The sequence below is a fragment of the Panthera onca genome, chromosome F2, assembly GCF_046562875.1.
Source record: "Panthera onca isolate mPanOnc1 chromosome F2, mPanOnc1 haplotype 2, whole genome shotgun sequence".
Taxonomy (NCBI): Eukaryota; Metazoa; Chordata; class Mammalia; order Carnivora; family Felidae; genus Panthera; species Panthera onca.
The window spans coordinates 50,176,233-50,202,214 of NC_138356.1; the positions used below are offsets into that span (position 1 = coordinate 50,176,233).

General features: G+C 36.5%; 1 protein-coding gene across 2 annotated transcripts in view; it reads right to left on the reverse strand.

Moving 5' to 3' along the window:
* Window positions 1-6,970: 6,970 nt before the first annotated feature.
* The window catches only part of LRP12 (LDL receptor related protein 12), a 74,639-nt gene continuing 55,627 nt past the window's right edge, over window positions 6,971-25,982 (reverse strand). For both annotated transcript variants that reach the window (XM_078441900.2, XM_078441899.2), the window contains 4 exons: window positions 18,685-18,887; window positions 15,194-16,298; window positions 13,364-13,496; window positions 6,971-9,265 (listed from right to left, as the gene is read on the reverse strand). In XM_078441900.2, the coding sequence (XP_078298026.1) occupies window positions 8,399-9,265; window positions 13,364-13,496; window positions 15,194-16,298; window positions 18,685-18,887 (2,308 nt within the window). In that variant the 3' untranslated portion in view covers window positions 6,971-8,398. The remainder of the gene's footprint in view (window positions 9,266-13,363; window positions 13,497-15,193; window positions 16,299-18,684; window positions 18,888-25,982) is intronic.

Consider the following 25,982-nt stretch of genomic DNA (forward strand, 5'->3'; position numbering starts at 1 on the left):
CAGAGAATCCCAAGCAGGCTCTGTGGGGCCAGCGCAGAGCCCAATATGGGACTCAAACCCACAAAACCGTGAGATCATGACCTGAGCTGATACCAAGAGTTGGGACACTTAACTGACTGAGCCACTTGGGCGCCTGAGAAACTTCTATGTTCTTTAAAATCAGGGCTCAGCAGATAAGGGAAATATACATGATCCTATTGTAGTGAAAGTGAAAAAAGTTTTAGAATATTATTTATATGTTGCTTATTACCATAGTTTCTGGATACAAATAATTTCCCTGAAAGCCTGTTATTTATACTATTTATATTAGCTCAATGCATGTTACTAAGTCCATAGCATGTAGCCACATCTTTTCTGTTCAGGGCCCTGTGGAAATTCTTCACTTTGGCCTTTGTAAAGTAAAATAGATGTCTCTGCCAAGATACCACTTTTCATTGAGATGCAGACATAAGTGGCCCTGTAATCAAGAAAATAGGACCGTGGCTGTTGTAAATCTGCTCTTTTGAGAAGCTCTACTAATATACATAACACATAACACATAGTGGAGGGGAGAACAAAACAAAGGTATTAATTTGGAAAATGAATCTGTAATATTGACAACTAAAATGTATTTTCAACCTGTTATGCTCTGGGAAAGTCTTCTGCATAGTCTTTTTTTTTTTTTTTTTCTTTCTTTTTCTTTTGTTTAATCCTTATAGTAGTAACTCTTAAGGGTAGGTATTATCCCATGTTCCAGATGAGACAGCACGGCTGGCTGAGATCAGATGATGTATTCAGTTCTAAAACTCTTTAGCAGCAGAGTCAGGATTCAGACTGTGATGTGTCAGACTCCAAAGCCCATGCTTTTCCAGCTCACTCTATTTGTCCCTAGTAAAGCTTCCATGTCACTTTTAGGAAAACATTAAGCTTCTTAGGGCTTGAGCCTTCTTTCAGCACATGGGAAGATCTACCCTAGTTGACATCTCAGTAACTTCACTTGAAGTCAGTCTTAGTAAATTCTTTGCGAATATATTTATTTCAGTATCTTAAATAAACCGTATGTGCCCTAGGTTAGCATAGGGTGACTTGGTCCTACAATGTTCTAGCACTGGTTTCCAAATTTATTAATCCCGAAAACCTTTTGTTAAATGAAATCTTAGTTACTTTTGGCAGAGAACAGGGCCAGCAGTTTATTGATAACCTGACCATCAACCATAACTATGCTTATTGAGCACGACACTACATTTAACCTCTCCTGTCTAACTTGCTTACATATATTATTTCATTTAATCCTCCAATCCACTGTTATTTCCAATTTAGGAACCAGTCGACAAGTTAGGAAGGTATTACTCTGTGGGTAATGGAGAAGCCTGTGACCGGTGCATCATGTAAGCAGAAGTCGAGGTAGCCAAGCCAACCAAGGCTTGTGCCGTTGCTCAGAGATAGGAGACTTTTTCTCTTCCTTTCCCCAAACCTTTAAAATGAGGCTCCTCCTTTTGCACTGGTGTTGGAAATGCAAACTGGTGCAGCCACTCTGGAAAACAGTGGGGAAGTTCTTCAAAAAATAAAACTACCCTATGACCTAGCAATTGTACTACTAGGTTTTCAATCAAAGGATATAGGGGTGCTGATTCAAAGGGGCACATGTACCCCAATGTTTATAATCGTGCTATCAACAATAGCCAAAGTGTGGAAAGAGTCCAAATGTCCATTGACTGATGAATGGATAAAGAAGATGTGGGGTGTGTGTGTGCGTGTGTGTGTGCGTGTAATGGAATATTCGGCAATCAAAAAGAATGAAATCTTGCCGTTTGAAACAACATGGATGGAACTAGAGTATATTATGCTAAGCAAAATAAGTCAGAGAAAGATTACCCACCATTCACCTCTAATAAATTTAAAAATAAAGATTTCAGAAGGAGAGAGAGAGAGAGAGAGAGAGAGAGAGAGAGAATCCCAAGCAGGCTCTGTGCTGTCAGCACAGAGCCCAAAGTGGGGCTTGATCTCATGATATGTGAGATCACAACCTGAGCCAAAATCAAGTCAGTTGCTTAATTGGCCGAGCCACCCTGACGCCCCTTACCTTTGTAGTTGTAATCAATATGTGGACAATTGATGTACTTGACATATGATAGGAGAGCTGAGTTGATTTGATCCTTTTGGCAAATGAGCTTCTTCCTGGGACTGTAACACTGTTATTCTTAAAATATTCACTGGCAAGTTAGTGTTTATGTGTCCGGTCCTGTGGTAGATTGCAAATGCCACGAATTCTTTGCTGTGTCCACTATTGAGAGTGGGGTCTAGCACTCTCTCTATTGGATCTGGTTTGGCTTCAGTGATTTGTTTGGCCAATAGGAGACGGCAGAAGTGACATCCTGGGCCTTCTGAGACTAGGTCATAAGAAGCCTTGTAGCTTCTGCAGGTGCCTTGGGACACTCATTCTTGGATCCCGGTTTCCATATTTAAGGCAACACAAGCAGCCCCATGGAGAGGCCCACGTGGACAGGATTCAAGTGTCCTGGCTGAGCTCCCAGCCAACAGCCAGCAGACTTGTCAGTCATATAGGTGAGCTTTTTTTGTGAGTATATCCTACGGCTCCGTGGATGCAAGGAGTAGGATGAACCAATTGTACTGAGCTCTGCCCAAGTTACTGATTTGTGAGCAAACTGAATGACTTGTGGTTGCTTTAAGTATAAAGTTTGGGAGAAGTTTGTTACACAGCAATAGATGACTAGAACATGTGCTAAGGCCTTTACAAATGTTATCTTAATTTATTCCTCACAATAATCTTATGGGGTAACTGCTATTATCCTTATTTTAAAATGAGGAAGCTGAGGCTCAGTGAGTTTGCATAATAATCCAGGTTTGTTGGCTCCAATTTGAATATGGGTATTTTTCTTTACTGATATTACTTCATTCTATGGTTCATCTTATTCAAAAGACAACTGTTGAGGCAGACAAGACTAAGGTCAACTCTTAGTTTTGTCCCATTGTCTTAGTTTAAGTCCTTCTAGGACTTCTGCCCTATTGGCACAGGGCTGTGAGGATCCAAAGATCCATATAATGGGCTTGACAGATGGTAGTCATTCAACAAGGGGTAAATAAGTATGTGCTTTGAGAATTCTTTCCTATGACAAAAAACCAGCTGGTGGTAAAGGACTCTTAGAAATGGTTTTTGATAGTGTGAACATGGGGATACACTCATTTAGGTCAGGTATGTGCTAAAACATGTCAAAAAGAATGACCTTTAAAAAAAATCCATAACATCACATAATGGTTAAACCATGTGTGCATATATGGCTTATGTTACAAGGCATAGAAAAAATACAGATTTCATTGAATTGGAAAACATTCCTGATTAATCAGCTACATCTGTTACTTCCCTTCAAAAGACTCCTTCCAGCTCTGAAATTCTGTGAATATTTTACTTTGCCTCATTCTACCTTGAATGTTGAGGGCCTCAGAAAAAGATGCAATCAGCCAACCTCCAGCCCCTGGTAGTAGCCACATGCAACTTGTAATTTGTGTGCTATTTCTGAACGAGGGTGCAGTTACTCCAAGAACCAACCTCTCTACTGCCTATCAATTTTTACACAGGGTAAGTAAAACAGGTCCTATGAAGTTGCTGTCATTGTCTCCCTTGAAGTTCAGGGGCAAGGGCGTGAAGGAACCAGCAAGCAGCTAGAATGGAGCTCTTACCATCACTGTCATCATCAATGGGTTTGTGGTAGGTACTCAACAAATACCTAGCAAATTGAATGTATAGTACCTTTTTCCTTGTCCTTTTAACCTGTCTCACCCATTTATTTCCAGCTGAACAGCGGATGATGGGGGTAGCAGTGGTAGAAACTGAAACTCCAGAGCTTGTAGAAAGACTCCCCTTCATCCTGTGCTTATGTTCTCAGTCCCGGCTGATGACAAGCGCTAAGGCAGGGCTGCTGGCCCAAAGAATCCTAACACAGCCTCCTTGGCTTCTAGTCTCTTCCAAACTAATCCTGGAGCCCTGACTGATGGACTGATAAGGCAAGACAAAGTACTATGTCATGATAATCTGAGTAATATCTACTAAAATCTGTATCCATAAACAGAGAATGTACTTAACAGTGTTCCTGGAACACTTAAAAAAAAATGAGAAAGGACAAGAAACTCAAATCTCCCCAAATAATACATATAACATTTTCTGATCTTGATGCCATAAAAATGAAAATTAATGTAAGAACCAGAAAACAAAACTACTATTCACACCAAAATTCCATTATCTGAGGAAAAAAGGAACAAAGAAAAGAAAAAAGGAAAAAAATTTTCTTCTGTAAAACAACTTTTGGATTAAAGTAGAAATAAACACTGAAATATCACAATACCTAGAATATAAGAGTCATGACAACACCAATACATCTAAGTAATTCAGTTTAAACAGTGCTTAGAATTGTCTACACCTTAAATCTTACATTAATAATTAGAAAATAAAAATGAATGAATGAAGTGCTAACTCAAGGAGTCAGGGAAAATACAACAAATGAACTAAGGAGAGCAAAAAGTAGGAAATTTATTAAAGTGGAAGTCAGTTAATTGGAAAACAGAAAAATTATAGAACAGAGATATTCAAAACATACCACTCTGGGAGAAACAAACAAAAAGTTCAAAATGTCAACTGTTAGCTATCTTATTTAAGAAGATAATAGGGCAAACATAATACACAAGGGAGAGCCATATGCACAAAAGAGAAAGAGAGAACTTTGCTCAATGCTATGCAACTAAATTTGTAAACTTGGATGAAATGGAAGATTTATGATGTCAGCTAAGATATAAAAACTACACAGACCAATTACTACAGAAGATAGCAACAAAGTTGTTAAAGAGCTACTAGCCAAACATCCATCAGATCATTTCACTGAAATTTTAAGGAACAGAATATTCCAATGCAATTTAAGCTGTTGTGGACCAAAGGAAAAGGAAGTTTCCAAATTAACCGGCATAAAACTAAAAACCAAACTTCTTAAAAGACAGCACATACATATAAAAACTACAGACTAATATCACTGATGAATACAGTTGCAAATATGCTAAATAAAATATAACGTAGCAATATATTAAAAATATACACATGGCCAAGTAGTTCATTTCAGGAATGCAAGAATGGTTCAAAATTACAAAATATATTAATAAAATTCAACGTATTAAAAGATCAAAGGAGAAGAATCATATGATCATCTCCATAGTGAAAAGGCATGTGATAAAATTCAACATGCATTCTTGGTTAAGTTTTTTTTTAAATATAGAGATCGGTGGATCAATTGATTCTCCTTAACGTGATTGACTGATATATTTAACATTATTCTAGAAGTACTAGACAATGCAATTAAAATGTAAAGAGGTATGCAAGCTGGAAAATATGATTGTGTAACTAGAGAACACAAAAGAAAAAAATATTACTAGCTATAAGAAAATGGTAGTCTGGTAGCTGTGGAGAAAATTAATGTAAAGAAATCATTAGGCTTAACATATACTAAACGCAGATTGAATTATAAAAAGGACTTCCTTAATATTGATAACAAAAACACTGAAAGTCCTAAGAATAAACTCTTAAGAACGAAGATGATCTCTATAAAGTAAAATGCGAAACATGTCTAAAGGAAACAACCACAAAAAGAATGAATGGGCACCATTTTTACATAGGTACCATGATTTAGACAGAAGCTTTAACATGATAATGATGTCCAATTTCCCTAGGTTAATCTATAAAAATTAAAATTGTCTAGGGGTACCTGGGTGGCTCAGTTGGTTGTCTGACTTCGACTCATCATAATCTCAGTTCTTGAGTTCGAGTCCCGCGTCGGGCGCTGTGCTGACACGTTGTTTCCTGGAGCCTGCTTCAAAATCTGTGTCTCCTTCTCTCTGTCCCTCCCCCGCTCATGTTTTGTCTCTCTCTAATATAAATAAACATTAAAAAAAAATGGTTCAAAAAACCCACATACTAATGGGACTTGTTTTGTGAGACTTGAGTAGGTCAATTCTAAAGTTCAAATGGAAAAATAAGCAAGAATATTTAAAACATTTAAACATTACAGTTATTAAAACAGTATAGGGCTAGTATAAAAAGAGAAGGGTAGATCAATTGAAGAGAATAGAATTGGAGTCTAGAAACATATCCAAGTAGTATATAAATTCTATGATAAAAGTCATTTCAAATAGTAAGGAAAGAATGTATTATTTAATAAAGAGCTGCAGGATAAAATTAACTGGGGAAAAAATGGAGCCTTAAATTCCGGATTGATTGTGATTTAAGTGGGAAAATTGAAATAAAAGAAATACCCAACTTTAGTTTTAATATTCAAACTTAAATAGATAACATTTTTCTCTTAAAAAAAGTACAAAGTATGCATAGTAGGTTACAATTTGTATTATTATATATGACATTTATATATATATGGACACATTTATGGATTTACATGGTACCTTTGGAGGGGTATACAGAATTTGGTATTGGTACTTGTCTCTTTGGAAGGGAACTAAAAGATGGGTGTCAGGGAAGGGGAGAGACTCACCTTTTACTGTTTGAACCAGGAAAATGTATTAGTTAATTATAGAAAGAAATTAAAATAGAAATGCCAGGAAACAAAACCAAGAAACCTATACAATATATTATTAGTAGGACCTAAACAAGATTAATTTGGTGATACAAATTCTGCTAGGAAAATATTCTATACGGGTCTGAAATGCATCTGAAAATCATACAAAGAGAACTAATTGAATTATTGCATCTTATAAGAAACATTAATTAAGAAGTTTTCTCAAAGGCAAATATATTCAGCTCCTTAGGAATTTTTACCCTCAAGTGCTGGTATAAGCTACCACCTTATTCTGAAGAAGACTGCCTGCCCTTCAATGTTCTTCTAGACACAGCGCAGTATTTTACGGCCTCAATCTGCACGTGCACCAAAATGCAACAAAAATAAAGAGCAACTCTGATTTAAAAAGTACCTCAAGGCAATACAAAAAAAGTGATTTTTAATTTTGGATACATATTAAAACATTTCAGTCAGTTCTTTCTGACAGCATAACACGACAAATACACAAGACCTCAAACATGCTTTAAAATGACATTCAGCAAAATATTGAAAATTTAATAAATAGCAATAATCACACACAAATACATATTTCATACTCAATCATTAAGCTATTAAAACAGACAGCTAAAGAATAAATAAACAAGAATAGACAATAAAAAAATATGCGGGGTTTGCAATTCATTCTACTTAAAAAAGGGGGGAGGATCTGAATGATTTCATAATTTGCTTTCTGACGTGTAGCATGATCCTCCCCCGCAGTGAATAAAATATATCGAAAATCACTCTTACAATAATGCAGTCTTTAAATACAACAAATAAATATGAAACCAGCAAAGCAATTTCAAGTTGTAATAAAAACGCCCCCCCCCAAAGCTATGGAAATATATAGTCATTGTGGTAGCAAATGACAGTATTGTAAGTGATAGTGCTTGTGCACTGAACTCATCTGTGACCTTGACATGACGTTAGTGCAAATCCCTAGGGTCCAATACAAGCATCACCCTGTACCAGGGAAGGATATTACCAGTTGGAACTTATCTTGTACAATTTTTGTACATTTTTTATAAAGTTCAAGATTTAATGCATAGTAGAATATCTTCATCTGCTTAATTCTGTCCCGAAATAGGGATGAAAAAAGAAATGACTTGGGATTTTACCATTTGGTTTGTACCATATTAGAGTATTAAAGTCAACATTAGAAAATCTATAAAAGAGTTTCACTTTTGCCATTAATTTTTCTAACTCTATCTAAATTTCACATCACAGAATGTTAAATGTAAGAGAAAAATTTGTAGACAAAGGTTTTTCCCTTTGAGAAAGCTCATATTATGATGAAATCCAATAATATTTAGACAGATGTTACCTAAATAAAAACTCAGGTGAATATAAGGGGCTTTTTTTTTTTTTTTGTACATTAACCACCTTGAAATGTGATATATTAAGTTACAAGATGTAATGGCAAAAAGCATAAAGGGTTCAATGAGAAGAAGGTATTATTTTGTACAAACAAATGTTTTAACATAGGATAGATAAACTGACAGTTGAATGAGTCAGCAGCCATACATCTACTGTGAACTACAGTACCAGGATAAAAACAATTAAAACGAATGGAAGAACATTATTGAACAACATGAATACATAATGCAATTTTAGCTGCTAAAATAGTAAACTCTAAAGTTCATAGAGTTACAAGTTGTTTAATTTAACCATGCAGGCTAATATATAATAATAAGAAATCACCCTGCATCTTTTTTGCTTTTAAATTAAAACTAGTTTAATTGTGAAGTTTACAAAACAACGAACGGATGCTGCTCCGACTCGTACATGGCCTCGCTCGCTGTGATCCGTACCTAACAAAGTAACAAAGCCTCATCGTCACTTGTTTCATTTTTCAGTGTTGCTTCCAAGCAAGTGTCTGGGATCTGGGCAGTGTGGACGACGCCACAGCGCGCGCAGGGGCCGTCTCGATTACTTGGCCTCGCTCCAGGGTTCGCTGCGCTGCATGGTTGTCTAAACCCTTGTCCTTGCTCCGAGGCAAGATCGAGAAGAGGTCTGGAGCAGTCATTCACATCCAAGTCTGAAGCTCCATCGGACACCGGAATTAGCATTTCAACATCATCATCTTCTTCTCTTCCGTTTGCCCCATGATCAAGCTGTCTCAAAGGACTCTGGTTCTGATTTACGGAGCTTGATCGCCCTAATGTAAAACGTACCCAACGCAGCCCCTGAGTCATACGACTTAGTGCACTTGTGAGCTGGTGCCTCGCAGGACTCACACCTGGGGGTTCTACACTTGTCACATCCCTTCCACTATCTGTGTAACCACCTCGGGTACTCTGAGTTGAGGAACTTCCACTTGCTCCCACTGTTGCTTCTACTGCTGTCGTGGGAGGGACTTTTTGGGGCAAAGGAGCTGCAACCCCACCAGATGCTCCTGCCGTATCTCTTCTCTCATTTTCTGTGTCTGTGTCGTCGGACTCCACAGAAAACAAACTTCTGTGAGCATGACTTCTTTCAGTTTCTCTGCTGGTACTCTGACTAGGGACAACCTCATCTCCATCTGCTGAGACCAAAGCCAACGACCCTGAATGACGTGATCTTGCAAAATTAAAAATACGATTCCAAATATTACTGGATCTGCCTGCCATTGGAAGCCTGATCGAAGTGAATCCAAGCTGAGATCGTACTGCCAGCCTCAGGTTTTCCAAAACAGAAGCCTACAGAAAACAAGAGGAGATCTTAAGATCGCTAACAATGAAGTATTAACACAGAAAACATGCTTCTAACAAGAACATGTTGTGGGTGAAGACAATATTACTCATTGTTAGAATCTATGAAGGATGAATTCAATTCTCTCATCTGTAAAGGTTCACCTACCACAGAATCTAATCTATAACTCGTACCATTGCTCACTTAAGATTTTCCTGACACTGCATTTTATACATACAACTTTAGAGTGATGTTTCATATCAATTACAACAACTATTTTATTTCAAAACTGGACGCTGTAATCCAATTCTAAAAGTGTGCCAAAGGGACAAAATTATTTGACACTGCTTTAGCTAGGAATGTAAACTAGGCTCTTTATCTGGTTTATGCCTTTCTTGTTTTTAAACACAGAACAAGTCAGACTTGATTTACAAGGTTGAAACTTCCCCAAACATGGTAAAGTTATATATATATATATATTTCACAGCTGGTTCTCAAGGATTTGTTGAATGAATGGGTAGTGAAGATTGATTTATACTGTCATAAATAAGAGAATTAATTAATTTATAATACAGCACAGGAAACAAAGTTTAAGATTAATTTTTTTATAGCACTACAACACAACGGTATTTGAGACATTTGGACTCTTCTCAATCTTTAAAGATTAGGTTTTATTTTCTACAGCATAGCGTTAAGCATAAATTTTCACACCCTTATTCTTTGAAAATTTACTCATTTTCCTAGATGAATACATTAATGGGTTATTTTAAAAACATACAACATTTATATAAAACAGTCTTTAAGCTCCATCTAGTGGTTATAAAAAGGAGTATTCAAACTTGGAACAAACCCAGCTTTCATTTGTGGCATTTGGTATTTAAAATACAGTATTTCCAGGAAAAAATGGTGAGTTGACATATTCCCTTTCCAATGATGCTATAATTTCACCCTGCCAAAACGAATGGCTCTCCCTTTCCCTTCACAGAAGAAAAGAGTTTCCCTTGATAGCATGTGTTCTCCACCTCTCTTCAAGATGGGTATTAAACTTACTTGTAAGTCCCACATAGGCCTTTTGAACATAATCTCAGGAATATAATCCACAGAAAGCAAAGGAACTACGATCATAGGAATATTTAATAATCTGGCACGGACTGTCAATAAGAAATCTGAAGATCAGCATACACAGATTTGCTATACAAATGAGTCAGATTTTTCACCAATTAAGAAGTATCTAATTTTATATTAAAAAACAAACAAACAAACAAACAAAAAACCGGTTCACATCCCTAAGGAATTTCTCCATAGATGTGGTCCTCCCCATTTAGCATTTGAGTTCTAAGGCTTTCATGTGAGTACTATGTTATACCCAGCAGTGAAGAGAAGGCTCTTCAGATAAGCTTCCCTTTTATTCAGCTATTACCCATCGAGATCAACAATGCTCACTTTCACATTAGAGTCCGTCATAGTGAAGTTCTCTACTTAGAGTTAAAAGTCTGTTTAATTAAAATTAATTTTACATTAGATTCCTAATGTTTTAGGGATAATTTTACATACTTCTTCAGTTTATGAAAGAAGAAAGCATTCTTCAGAAAGCATTTCTATTTTTGAATGGGATGGGAATTTAGAATATTCTTTTTCTTTTTAAAGAAAATAATAATTGATAATTAATAACAAATTGATAATGTGTTACCAAAAGTTTGAAATTTGAAAGTTTAATCTCATAAATGGAATAAAATCTAGCTTACTATTCATAAACATTTTATTTTAAAACTTTGTTGAGTATAATTCCCTCATAAGGCTCAACTATAAACCTAAAGAACGGTGTAGCATGTAGTAAAGAATTAAATGTTATTCAGAGTGAGGTCTGACCTTTGCCATCTGCTTCTGGGATGTGACCTCTGAGCCCTTACAGCATCATCTCTGACAGGAGTGTCCTAGCCTGGGGCCTGGGGCCCGGGGCCAGCCAGATACAGATAACGCTGTGTCTAAGGTGGAGGCTCTAAGCCACACCAGCAGTGTGATGTAGGGTGGGCACTGGACTCGGCAGGATCAGTCAGTGCGCAGGGGCTAGAGACTGAGATCAGCCACATGCGCAGTTAATCAGACCTGCACGGTGGAGCCACAGTAAAAACTCTGGGGGGGGAGGCTGCGTCTCGGGCGAGCTCCCTAGTTGGCAATATTCTGTGCACACTGTCATACACCCGTGTTGAGAGTGTAACACTGTCTTGACTTTGTGTGGAGACGACAGCTGGAAGATCTGGGTTTGGCACCCTCCTGAACCCTGTTCCAGGTGTCTTATTCTTTGGCTGAATTAATTTAGGTCTTTTCCCTGTAATTAACCATAACCCTGAGTATAAGAGCTTTCAGTGACCTCTGAGTCCATCTAGTGAACAGTCAAAACTGAAAATCATTTTGGGAACGTCAGAACTTATAATTTCTGTAAAGATGAGACCTGTTTGGTGTGGACTGTGCTTTCTTTAACTCCACAGTTAGCTGAACTCCTGGAGGCAGCTTCAGGGCATAGGGGTGGTAGGTGACAGATGGCAGATGATAGACTAGGTGGGTGGAGTTGACCATTGTTTGAGCTCCTACCTACAAAGAAACTTGCCACCTGGCAGGGCTGAGAATATATAGCTTTCTCTTATTTTGCACACAAAATTCTGACCAGTGGAACTTTTGAATTATTTACTTAGCAAGTTACATCTAGAGAAATGTTCTTAAAGCTATAAATTCTCACCAATATTTCTTAAAAGACTCAAATAAAGGTGATAGACTGTAGTCAGAAATCATATCTACCAGAAAGAAAACGGTTTTCTATTTTGCACAGAATTAAATCACTGGGAAAATAATGTTTATCAATTTTTATAAATATTTCTGAATGAATTTACATTTTTTTTAAAATTTTTTTTTTAACGTTTATTTATTTTTCAGACAGAGAGAGACACAGCATGAACGGGGGAGGGGCAGAAAGAGAGGGAGACACAGAATCGGAAGCAGGCTCCAGGCTCCGAGCCATCAGCCCAGAGCCCGAGGCGGGGCTCGAACTCACGGACCTCGAGATCATGACCTGAGCCGAAGTCGGACGCTCAACCGAGCCACCCAGGTGCCCCGAATTTACATTTTAAATGTATACACCCTTATGTCTTTATGAACCCTGGTATACTTTAGGCATTGAAAAAGAAATTTTTAAAAAAATGCTAATAGGACTTTATTTAATTTTAATTTTTTATATTTTTATTAAATTTATTTAGTTCTGAGAGAGAGAGAGTGAGAGTGAGCAAGGGGCAGAAAGAGAGGAAGAGAGACGGAGAGAGAGATAATCCCATGCAGGCTCCTCACTGTCACTGCAGAGCCTGAAGAGGGGCTCAAGCTGACCAGATCTGGGGCTCAAACTCACGAACCATGAGTTCATGACCTGATGCTTCACTAACTGAGCCACCAAGGAGCCCCAAAATAGTGTTAATAGAACTTTAAAGAATTCGGAAACATTAATAAAATAATGAGTTACTATTTAAAGAAAATGATATGAATTCTTAAACACTGTAAAATCCGGCTGTCAAGTTTTCCCTCAAGCCAGGTGGAAATATTAACTTCATTGCAATTACTTTTATTGTTAACTAATCTAATTATTGATATATTACTAGTTACTGTTTTTAAAAAAACCGGTATGAATTCTTAAACACCGTAAAATCTGGTTGTGAACAAAAGTTTTCCCTCTAGTCAGGTAGAAATGTTAACTTCATTGCAATTTACTTTTACTTATTAACTCATTAATCTAGCAGATTACTAATGTATTAATTTTAACGTTCATTCTTAAATCTTCTAGATGTTTAGTTCAAACAGAAAATAACTTACTAAACTTTACTTCTGAATTTTAATGCACCAAATTATCATAAATAGTAAAATGCTCAAGAATCACATAACAAAATCAGAAGAATGAAACCATTTGGTATTTTGTAGCATTTGTTAAAATACAATGAAACATAATTTCAAATCCTCCATATATTTAATAATCCTTGACTACAAGAATTATGACAAAGGTCCTTTACCATATATACAAATATAGAATTCATTTTAGGAAACAGAAATCATAAATTGCAACATACCTGATTAGGTGAACAAACAGGAAAATCTTCAACTGGTGGAATTAAACCCTGAGCAATCAACTGTCCATAAGAGGGAGGGGCTTCTCTTCTTAGCAGTTCTGCTTCCACTCTTGACAGCTGTGTTTCAAACGACCTGTTAGAGAAAACAGGGGAACAGAAAAGGTTAAAAAGGCAAGCTAAAATAATTTTTTAAATCAACAATGAAAAAAAGCTGAACCTTAATATATTTGACCGTTTTTAAAGCTTAGCCAACTAACATTTATTGGATAGCATAGCATTCTGACACTGAGAATACAAAGGCAAAAAGCCATGGGGCTTTCACTAGGAGCCTGGATCACTAAGTTTGAGTGAATTAGAAATTCCCGTAAAAGGTAAATATATTAGATCTTTAAAGCCCTAAGAACATAAGAGGTTTGAGACTTTAGGTGAAAGTAATCATCAAGTTCAACACATTTAGTTTTTAGATGAGGAAAAGAGTGAATGAGCCACCAGTACACTTTCTGGAATAGCTTGTTCTTATAAGACCTCAGACTCTTCACTGAGCTCTTATGCTGCAATGTAGTCAAAAGCTTTCTGGCCAAAGAGGCAGCATGATTACTTAGATACTGTGCATCTGCGTGTATCTATTAGCTTACCTGTTGGGTATATGAAGTCTTTTGTTGAATCTATTATTTGTAATTCTCCTGGAACTGAGGGTCACTGTCTCTACAACAGTGTCCTAAGGGACCTCTCTCTGCCATTAGCTTCTCCCAAGTCCAATCTATCCCACACCACGTGGAAGAAAACCCTCTCTGAAGGTCACCTTTTAATACTTAACCATTTCTTAATTAACTGAGAACTCTTGACACACGGCTGTCATGGACCTGAGACACTAGCCCCATGTTCCAAGTTTTAGCTTTTAGCCCTTGATATGTATCTTAGGCTCCAGATGAAATGAAGTATGTGATACTTCTCCAAGCAATGCTAGGCATTCCTACTTTTATGCATTTTCCCAGGCTATTTTTTTCAACTACAATATCTTTTCCCTGTCTACATTCTACTTGTAGATTTCAAATGGCACTTGTTCAATAAAAGCCTTTCCATTCCCCCCCATCAGATTAGGTTAACTTTTGACTTTTCTTCTATACTTTGTTTTACAGCTTTTCTACCATTTATATTTTTGCCATCTTATTCCACTCACCAATGCCTTCCTCCTAACTGTACAGTGCCTGTGAAATTATGCCTTATTCATTTTTCTACTCATCCGTATTGTGCTTTGAACCTAGTAGGTTCTCAAATATTTAGAATTGAATTCTTACTTACAAAAATACAGGTTAAAACACTACAACTGAATATTGCAGCTTGCAAAATTCCTACAAAATAATCTGAAAACAAAAACTAGTAAATACCAGTTCTTAAGTATTTATTAGTTTTTAAAATATATTTTTAAATGTTTATTTTTGAAGGAGAGAGAAACAGTGTGAGTGGGGGAGGGGCAGAGAGAGAGGGAGATACAGAATCCAAAGCAGGCTCCAGGTTCTGAGCTGTCAGCAGAGAGCCTGATGTGGGGCTCTAACTCACAAACTGCGGGATCATGACCTGAGCCAAAGTCGGATGCTTAACTGACCGAGCCACCCAGGTGCCCCATCTAAGTATTAGTTTTTATGTGTTTAGCCTCTTGAGTCTTAGCCTTTTCACACTGATTTATAAACCATAAAAGATATTTATCTATTTCCCAAAATAGTATGAGACCAAAGTATACTGCTGATCACACTTAAAGTACTGTTGCAAATACTGGGGCCATGTTTATTGCAGAAGCCATAACCACTACAATTTTGTCTTGATACTGACCTTCGTTCAAACATTCTCAGAGAATAAAGCTTACAGGTACATCCCAATGCAATGACCAGTAACAAGCCACAGATAAGGCTGCCTATGACGGCTGCAGTTATGACTCTGGTAGGCACAATTACGGGGCAATTCTCCTCATCGCTGCCGTCGCCGCAGTCATCCTGGGAATCACACACCCAGCTTTCAAACACACAACGATTGTTTTTACAATGAAAATTTCCTGGCTGGCAAAAAAAGCAGTTTTTTTCATCGGAGCCATTTGGGCAATGATTCTGGTAGTTGCAGCGATCAGAACGAGGATAACAGACACCATTTCGGGAACAGGGAAATTCTTCCTTTTGGCACATGGTGCAATTTATTTCATCCCTTCCATTTGGGCAATGCCAATACCCATCACAACGCTGCTGTTCTGTGTAACACCCCCAGTTACCCCCACAGGGTATTTCCCACGGCAAACAGAAGCCATCTACTTGGTAAGTTGCATTAAATCCCCTTGCAGCGTTCACTTTATCAGCACAAAAATGTACCCTGATCTGTCCAGAAGAAGAAACAACTGTGAGAGGTGCGTGAGAATCAAAAGCAGTTAACACACGCAAAAGTTTGTGTGGATTCTCCTCCAATCCATCGTATATTTTGACGTAATCGCCATAACCAGTACCATCAAGTTTAAAGTCAGTGAAGCGTAAAATGACTTTACGATGATCACCAGTATCTATTAACCAGGTGCAATTGCTTCCAGGAGGATAAAAGTCTGGATAGTTGGGAGAATTGAAAGTACCGTAAAAATATTTTAGCCACTGTCCACAAGTTGGCACATCACAGTCTATCTCATCTCCTAGGTCAAGGCAGTCAATGTTGCCATCACATTTTAAAGACTCAGGGAGGCAAGTGTAAACCTTGGTAAACCGAGACAGACACTGGAACTGGTTGTAGGCACAGGGCTGAAAAGAAGCAGCCGTTGGGGGACCAGCTTCTTTGGCACAGATCTCTTCATCGGAACCATCTCCACATTCGTCCATGTTATTACATTTCCAGGCTTCTGGTATACACTTCCCGTTGCCACAGCGGAACTGATCGCAAGCACAGCTTGGTTCTTCAGACTTCCCTGGGAGGATGTGGGGAGGACGGAGATGGAAGAAGGGAGAAAAAAACATACTCTTTGAAAAGATATATAACAGTAAGTGACACTTTTATAATAAATATTAACTAAGCCCAAGTGATAGGGTTTAAAAAAATCTTATTTTACAAAATAGATCAGTTCTAGTGGCAAACTAATATTGGCTCACTAATTACTCAACAGTCCAATTCATTAAACACTTATTGTTTGTTCCACGAAGACCTTAGTATTTTGATCTAAAGCGAAGAGAACACAAACTGAGGGGTTGCTGGAGGGGAGGTGGGTGGGGAATGGGCATTAAGGAGGGCACCTGTTGTGATAAGCACTGGGTGTTATACGTAAGTGATGAATCACTGAATTCTACACCTGAAACTAAAATTATACTGGGTGTTAACCAACTGGAATTTAAATAAAATCTTGGGGGAACAAAGAACAATTCTGCTTTTGTAGAGAACTCTCTTACTGCAGAACATTTACTGATATGATACAAGACACTTGAGCCAATAGACTGCACTGCCTAAAATTTGAAAATAATTTATTGCATAAACATCATTAGAATATTTTCAAATGAAGAAAAATTTACCCACAATAATCACCTTTCAAATCAATTTTTTTCCTATTTTTCATATCCTTTTCTAGTTCTTGTTTATGTCTATATCTATATACATACACACAATATTTTGCTGTATGTGTCCTACAGTATATTTTGTAATCCTATTCTTTAGAACCAAATTTCTGCTAAGATTATTGTAAGATTAACTTTATACACGGTTCATAATGATTCATGTGACCGTAACACAACACTGCCACTTTATATTTCTATTGTTTTACACAACTGCATGAATTTGAGTTATGTTATAAATTCATTCATCAAATTAGCAGGGGCAAGGAGAGAGGAAAAAACCTGAAATACCTACAGAATTCCAATTATTGTAGTGTACAATGCTAAATATACACCAATAGTGAGGCATGGAAAGAAAATCAAACATTAGCTCCTGACAGTTCCCCAAACTGACAGTGTTTGGGATAATACATCTCCATTAACTTCTTATTTATTGGTGAGCAGGTGACAGAAAATGTGCTTCGAAAGCTAAATAAGTATTACAAAGACTGTGTTTTTAAGAAAAAAAAGCTAAAGGACAAGTACAAATTTCAGAAGATACAAAATGATTTTCAGCAAAAAAGTAGATATAATTTAAAGAGGTGAAAGAAGATTTGATACTACAAACTAGGAAGGTGGAACAGAGCGGTCTTTTTTGCGAAGCTGTGAAGACCATGGTAATTCAGACACACAAAAACATATTCTGAAGTAACTTTCAGGATGTCAGTAAACACTTGAGGGAAAAAAAGACTTACTTAAATTTTTTTAGTGTTTATTTTTGAGAGAAAGAGAGAGAGAGAGAGAGAGAGAGAGAGCGAGCGAGCGCTGGAGAGGGGCAGAGAGAGAGGGAGACACAGAATCTGAAGCAGGCTCCAGGCTCTGTGCTGACAGCACAGAATTCAATGCGGGGCTCTGACTAATGAACTGTGAGATTATGACCTGAGCTGAAGTCGGATGCTTAACCAACTGAGCCACCCAGACACCCCAAAAAGACTTAATTTTAAAATTAAGTATTTAATTAAAGTAATTAATTAAAGTAATTGATGTATTTAAAATTTGAAAACAAAATTGACCTTAGATTATAAAATTAATCAGTTCATTAGAATATACAAAACACCTGTATGAGGCCGTGCTGTGCTTTAGGGCACCTGAACCTTCTTCAATCTCAACCCCCTTTTTTTTTTTAAATGTTTATTTTTGAGAGAGAGACAGATACAGAGTGTGAGCAGGGGAGGGGCAGAGAGAGAGGGAGACACAGAATCTGAAGGAGGCTCCAGGCCTGAGCTGTCAGTATAGAGCCCGACATGGGGCCCGAACTCATAAACCGCAAGATCATGACTTGAGCCGAAGTCGGATGCTTAACCGACTGAGGTACCCAGGCGCCCCTTCAATCTCAAGCTTCTTAAGGTCTAGTCACAATTAGATATTGTTTAGAAGACTAGCCCCAAAGTGACTTCGTACTTAACACTACAGAATTCTGTTCATTTTTTTTTTTTTTTTTTTTTTAAAAACACACCTGAGGGGCGCCTGGGTGGCGCAGTCGGTTAAGCGTCCGACTTCAGCCAGGTCACGATCTCGCGGTCCGTGAGTTCGAGCCCCGCATCAGGCTCTGGGCTGATGGCTCGGAGCCTGGAGCCTGTTTCCGATTCTGTGTCTCCCTCTCTCTCTGACCCTCCCCCGTTCATGCTCTGTCTCTCTCTGTCCCAAAAATAAATAAAAAACGTTGAAAAAAAAAAAATTAAAAAAAAAAATAAAAAAAAAATAAAAACACACCTGAAAAATATGCCAGTCTGAAACCCTTTCTAGAAATACTGTCATCGGAATGGAACCTGATCCAGACGTGGTCTTGTGAAGAAATATATGGTGGTGGAACTGTCGAACCACAGGCTCTGTAACTTTCGATATTCTTGTATGTTTCTATTGTCAACCAGTCCAAACTGCATCTTCTGGACCCTTGAATATCAAAATCCTGAAAGCTACAAGTAAAAAGTCAGAAAAGGCTATTAACAAGGGTAATTTGGGGGAAAAATTTCACTTAATAATACTTAATAACTGAGGACTTTATTATAAGCCTTCGTTCAATATTCATTGATTTTCCTGGGTTTTCCAGGCATACAGCCATATCATCAGCAAATAATAACACTGTTTCTATGTTCCTAATGTTTGTATCTCTTTCTCAGATTCCTGAACAATACTTCTTCATAAAAAATACCAGATTCCAAAATAATGCTAAAAAAACGTAGGTAATAGTTGGCACCTTGTTCCTTTTTCTTCTTTGTGTGTGTTTAGGAAGGACCACTTCTAATTCAGAATATCCTAAATTATTCTGTATTTGAACCAGAAACACCACACCTAATCTGATAAGCTAAAGTGAAAAAGAGAAAGTCAGCCTCCTCTTAGATTAGACTGGTTCGTCTGCTTGCTTAGTGAGAAGCTTATAGCTTACACTTTCAGGAGATCAAATAACATAAATCTGAGCAAAGTAAAAAAGTTAAAAGTGAACAAACAAAAAATCTTTATCAGTGAAAAACCCCTAAGTTTGGAAAGACTTCTTTTTTTTTTTTTAACATAAGTTACATTATAGTCAAACATTGTCTTGTAGTTCACAAAATATGGGCATGCATTAAAAGGTATCAAAAAGTACACACAAAATTAGCTACTGCTATGAAAAAAGAGAAACTAAAATATTATTTTCCAATAACATGTCTCCACCAAAAAGGGAGTATCTGACTTTACCTCCTTGCCTCTGCCTTAATCCAAGTGATAAAGAAGTTAATTATCCAAGGATTATTACATGAGGATATTTCCTCTTTAAGTATTCTGAGTAACTACAACAAAGGCTGACAGATAATTTGATTGTTTCTAATTTCTCATTATTATGAACAATGCTTTAAAGAACCCTTATACATGTATCTCTACACGAGCAAATATTTCTCTAGGGCAAATTTTTCTAGAGGTAGAATTGCTAGGTCAAAACACAAAATTCCACTTTAAATTTGATAGACACTGACAGAAATATTTATACCAACTCACTCCCACTGAATGTATGTGAAAGTACCTTATATTAATGATAAAATATTTATCATTGTTCCATTTTACATTTCCTTATTTACCGAGATGGAAACACTTTTTCCAGTTTACTATTTCTTTTCCTATGAATTGCCTTGCTATATCATCCTTTACCCATCAGAAGTTTTTCTTATTCATTTAAAAATTCTTTACGTTGAACAAACACGTCCCTATTTGGGGGCATGTCTGTAACACAAGACGTATGTACTGATATCCACACGTGCATTCTCTCAATAAATAGCTGGTGAGGTAACTCCTGTTAACTTCAGTCATTAGTTGGCATGAACTCACATCTCTCATTGTGGTTTTATGTGCACTTCTCTGAAGACTAATGATGTTGAACATCTTTTCATGTGCTTATTGGCCGTTCTTACATCTTCTGTGAAGTGTCTGTTCAAGTCTTTTGCCCATTTAAAAAAATTGGGTTGTCTTCTTGAGTTATAAAAATTAATTTTATATTCTGGATTCAAGTTCTTTGTTAGATATGTGTATTGATAATTTTCTTCTAGTCTATATAAATTGCCCTTTCATTGTATCTTTTAATGATCAGAGGGTGTTTTTTTTTTTAAATTTTTAAAGTTGTTTTGAGTTTGAGCGAGAGAGAGAGAGAGAGAGAGAGAGAGAGCGAGCGAGCATGAGCAGGGAGAGGGGCAGAGGGAGAGAAAGAGGGGAGAGAGAAAGAGAGAGACACTGTTAAGCAAGGCTCCATGCTCAGTGCGGAGCCCCACAGGGGGCTCAATCCCATGATTCTGGGATCATGACCTGAGCCAAAATCAAGAGTTGGACTCTCAACCAACTGAGCTACCCAAGCTCCCTGAGCAGAGATTTTTAGTTTTGATGAAGCCTATTTTTCCTTTTATATTCAGTGTTTTTAGTGTCCTCTCTAAAATATCTTTGCCTACCCCAAGATATTCAACAATGTTTTCTCCTAATGTTTTATATGAGTTTTAGTTTTTACATTCACATCTAGGATTTATCTTGAATTAATTTTTGTGTGTTCTCAGAGGCAGGTCAAGATTCTTACACTTATTTTCTTCTATCATGCATGGAACATCCTGGTCTGGTCATCCTGCACTTGTGGAGGGAGGCTTGGCTCAGCTTTGCCCTTATTTAGTCTTAGGTGAACTCTTTATTTTAGGACATTGTCTTTACCTATGACATTTCTGTGGTTTCAATGAAATCCCAAGGTATTTAACAAGCTCGTCAAACTCAGCAAGTTTCAGACTCCAAACTCTGTCTCAGCTACACCACACAGGCACTGAAATCCTTGCGTAGCTTTCTACAAGGCTCCTGGGAGTCTCTTAAGCATGCACAGTTCAGAAAACAGCAAGGAATTTGAGAAGAATTTATATGTAGATGTAAGGACTTCCTACATTGGAGCTCTCTCCTTTTTGGATTTGCCTTTTCAATTTCCAGCTACTCTGACAGCCTCAACTCCACCCTGTGATACAACCACAAGCTGACAAGACTGTGGCAGTCTGCTTGAGTTGTAGTTACTACATTCTGCACGGATTAGGGAACAGACAGGAAGCAAACATATCTCACCAGTGTGGATCCCTTCTTTTAAGAGTTTAATCCCCTCCAGTTTCCTCCAGCTTCTGATTACTCTCCAGTGCCTTTGAGTAGTTTTTAAAAAACTTTTATCCAAAGTTGATAACTGTTTATGGGAGGGCTAGTCAGATTCAAGCTAAGGAATCCGTTAGTATGTTTTTATCCATTAAAATGTTTAAGATTGAGGAAAGCTGGATCCTTGTCCAGAACAAAAGAAATATCTATTCATGCATACGCTATTGGATTAATTTTGCTAATATTTCATTTAGAATTTAAAAGATCCATTTAAAAGCAAAATTAGTTTTTCGGTTTTCTTTTTTTTAATGCTTCACAGTAGTTTATATAACAAAGACTGTTCACATACCTGGGCCATCTATTTCAAGTATAGATCTAGAGTTGAAAATTTTAATTTCTTCGTTTTTTGGTTTAATCAGCTTTTTCTAAACTGGTATTGAGTCACTTTGATCATTTAAATTTTTGTAGAAATTACCATTTTATCTTGACAGTAAAATTTATTGGTACAAAGCTGTAAATCGTACTTTATTACATTAAACAAATTTCATGTTTGTGGTCTTTATATTTGCTTAGATTTTCTGTGGAGATAGCACAGTACTGGAAAAAAAAGGAGAGACTCATCTCTTCCTTCCCATTTTTTGTATTACTAATTCTATTTATCATCTTGTTGCATTTTCTGAGGGTTCTGGTACAAGCAGTGAAAACATGCGTCATCGTTCTGGCCCTTGGCACTAAAATTAACTTCAATATTAAGTTTGATTTAAAATTTTTTTAACAGATAACCTTTCATCAGATTAAGGATTTCCTTATCTATTCATTTAGTAACACCTGCCTGTAAAATTACTCAGGTTTAGAATCTTATTCTGAACGTTGATCCGATTTCTTTAGCGAATATTGATTTAATTAGCTTTCTAATTCTTGTTGAACCAATTTTGGTAATATACATTTTCCAGAAAATGGTCCGATTCATCTAACTGTATAATAATGTTACCACAAACTACTTGTAATATTCCCGTATGACTTTTAAAATCTCAAGAAATTAAAAAAAAAAAAAAAAAAGGGGGGCTCCTGGGTGGCTCGGTCGGTTAAGCGGTCATGATCTCGTGGTCCGTGAGTTCGAGCCCCGCGTCGGGCTCTGTGCTGACTGCTCAGAGCCTGGAGCCTGTTTCGGATTCTGTGTCTCCCTCTCTCTCTGACCCTCCCCCATTCATGCTCTGTCTCTCTCTGTCTCAAAAATAAATAAACGTTAAAAAAAAATTTTTTTTTAAATCTCTATTATTGTATTTGTAGTTATAGACACTTTTGCTCACTTTTATTAGTACCTTTTCCTTTTCTTCTTCAGTCTTGCTTTCAGATTTGTCTATTTTCCCCAAGTTTTCAGAAAGCCTGTTTTTTGTTTTATTGAATCTTATTGTTAATTCATTCTATTTTTTTCTGATCATATTATTTTTTCTACTTAAGATTTCACCTGGAATTTTCCTTCTAAACTCCTGAGTAAATGGGGAGCTCATTTATTTCATATCCTACTTATTTCAATGCATTAAAGGCTGTAAATTTTTCACAAGGTACTCTACCAATGTGTTCCAACAGTTTTAATATATAATACTTTTATTATGGTTATTTTCAAAATATTTTATGAGTACAGTACCACTGTGATTTCCAGCATTAATGCAGGAGTTATTTAGGAATATGTTTCCAAACATATGGGTTTTTTATTGTGGTTTCTAATTTAATTGCATTGTGGTCAGAGAACACATTCTGAATGATGTAAAGTCTTAAAAAATGGAATTCAGAGTTCCTTTGTGGTTTAATACATTATCAATTTCTTATAAATGTTCCATATGTCTTTGAAAAGAATATATATATTCTCTATTCATTGAAATAAGTAGAATCACTATACACATATATAATACATGTTCCTACTGGATTAAGCTTGTTAATTTTGTTTATCAAATCTTCTATCTTTACTAATTTTTTTTCTGTTTAATCTATTAAATTCTAATTAAAGGTATGTTTATAAACTTCCACTAACTGGCTTAGTCAAACTTGCTTGATAATTCCCCATATTTTGCTACTTTGACTGTATTTTAGACTGTGTTAGGAGGTATACAAAGTTTACCAAGATTATATCTTCCTAGTGGCTTATTCCATTTGTTACTAATATTTTGTGTTTTAAGCTCAATTATATCTAATGTTAATCTTCCTACACTAGCTTTCTCTTTCTCAGTATTTCTGAAGTTTCTTTTTTTATCCCCACCCCCCTTTTTAAACTTTCTGTGTTAGTTTTGTTTTAGTATGTTCTTAGAAGCCCTTTATAGGGGGATTATACCAATCAACAAACCAATAAACCTGATCAGATGGTCTATCTTTTAAAGGTTAAATGAGCTTTTTCCTGAATGGCCTTTCTATTAGAGTTCTAATTTTCCTCCTTTCTTCTTTTGTATTCGTAGGTTTTGGGTTTTTTTTTTTTAAGTTTCTTTTACTTTTACTCAAGACTGCTTTCTATTGTTTCAGGAGTTATCTTTTGATGTTGTAATTCAAATACTAAAACATACTTTTGTTCTAATAAAGTCCAAGTAAGAGTATTCAGTGTTTCTATTCTCCTCTCAAAATGTCAAATTTGGTGGAAAAATTTACAACCTTATTTTCACTAATCTCTAACTGAAATATGAAATTTCACTTATGAATATAAACAAACCATTATAGTATTTACAGTACCTGTCACTCTGTTACCAACAGAAATCACAGATATTTACACATTACATTTCAGTTTTAATAGATACCTAGAATCACTATTTACACTCAAAATCACCTTGGAATTACAGTAGTTGTTAGAACCATCACTTACTAATATGTTAATAAATAAGCATGTATTACTATATTACATATTTGTAAAAAATATCAGATAGCTTTGTTCAATATAATTGGTTCCCTTTGTAATGGTGTGTATTATGATTTATGAGTTTAAAACATTCTGGGAAAGGATCTATAGATTTCATTAACTACCAAAGTGTTCACAGCATAAAAAATGTAAGGAAAAAAAAAACCCTGATGCACTTGTTGTGATGAGCACTGGGTGAAACTAATGTAACATCGTATGTTAACTATGTTGGAATTAAAATAAAATAAACAAAAAAAAACCACCCTGATATAGTAAGTTTATCACGTCTGGAGTAAATTTGTGTTTGCATTTTGTGGCTGTTTCTGTCAGTATTAACATTTTCCATACATTTTGGAAATAAGGCTTATTCTTTAGACGCTTTTCTGGCTTACTCTCTCTCCTTTTAATCCATTCTCTCTCTATATTCTTCCACAGCCTGTGTTTTATAGTTACTTCCAACTGGGTCTGCATTCCAGAACAGTCTTAACATGGTGGTTCACAACATTATAGGTCCTGTCACGGAGTCATTAGGTGGCCTGGTTAAATTCCTATTTGTTAGGGTAGGTCTTCCCACTTCTTTAAGTTCTCAGCCCCATACAAACTCAGGCAGTGGTTAGTAGAAGTTCTTTTCAGCCTTCTTTCTTGAGCACAATAGCCTGACTCCAGTCCCTGGCTTCAAGCAAGCAATTAGAATCTAATCCTCTATCTTTTCTTGATAAGATGGCCTTTGTTGATTTTGGTAGGTTTCAAGGGAGAGGAGTAAGGTAAAAATGCCTTTACGTTACCATCTTTAACCAGTTTTAAAAAATTTTTTTTGAAGTCTGTTTATTTTTGATAGAGAATCAGAACGTGAATGGGGGAGGACAGAGAGAGAGGGAGACAAAGAATCTGAAGCCTGCTCGAAGGTCTGAACTGCTAGCACAGAGCCTGATGTGGGGCTTGAACTCACAAACTGTGCAATCACGACCTGAGCTGAAGTCAGACGCTTAACCAACTGAGTCACCCAGGCACCCCTAACCAGTTTTTACAAGGACAGCTCTAAATATTGCTTATAGTCTATAATTTTAGTTTCCCTCCTTTATCTAGATTTTAATTTTATTTTAAACTCAGGAATGAATGTTTTCTTTTTATCAAATGCTTTAAAACATCTGTCTATTCTAGATAATCATATACTTTTTCTTTGACTTGTTAATATGGTAAATTAATTTAAAATTTTCTAATAGTGACTGACTTGTATGTCTAAATGAGCCGCATTTGATTATGGTATAAATTTCTTTTGAACAATTTAGGATTACACCAATATTCACAAGTGAAACTTGGTTGTCTTTGTATGTATGTGACCCTTCTCAAGTTTGGTGTTACCATGACAATGATTTCAGTAAGAACTAGGACAATTACTAAAATCACTTTCCGATCTCATTAGGCTGGGTAAATCCAAATTCACTAGCTTTGTCTGGAATTTGGGAAATTTTCCTTTAGATGTATGGTCCATCTCTAATTTTGTTCTGCATTTCAGCATTGTGCTTGGTTTTGGTGTATCTTTGTAAAATCTAAA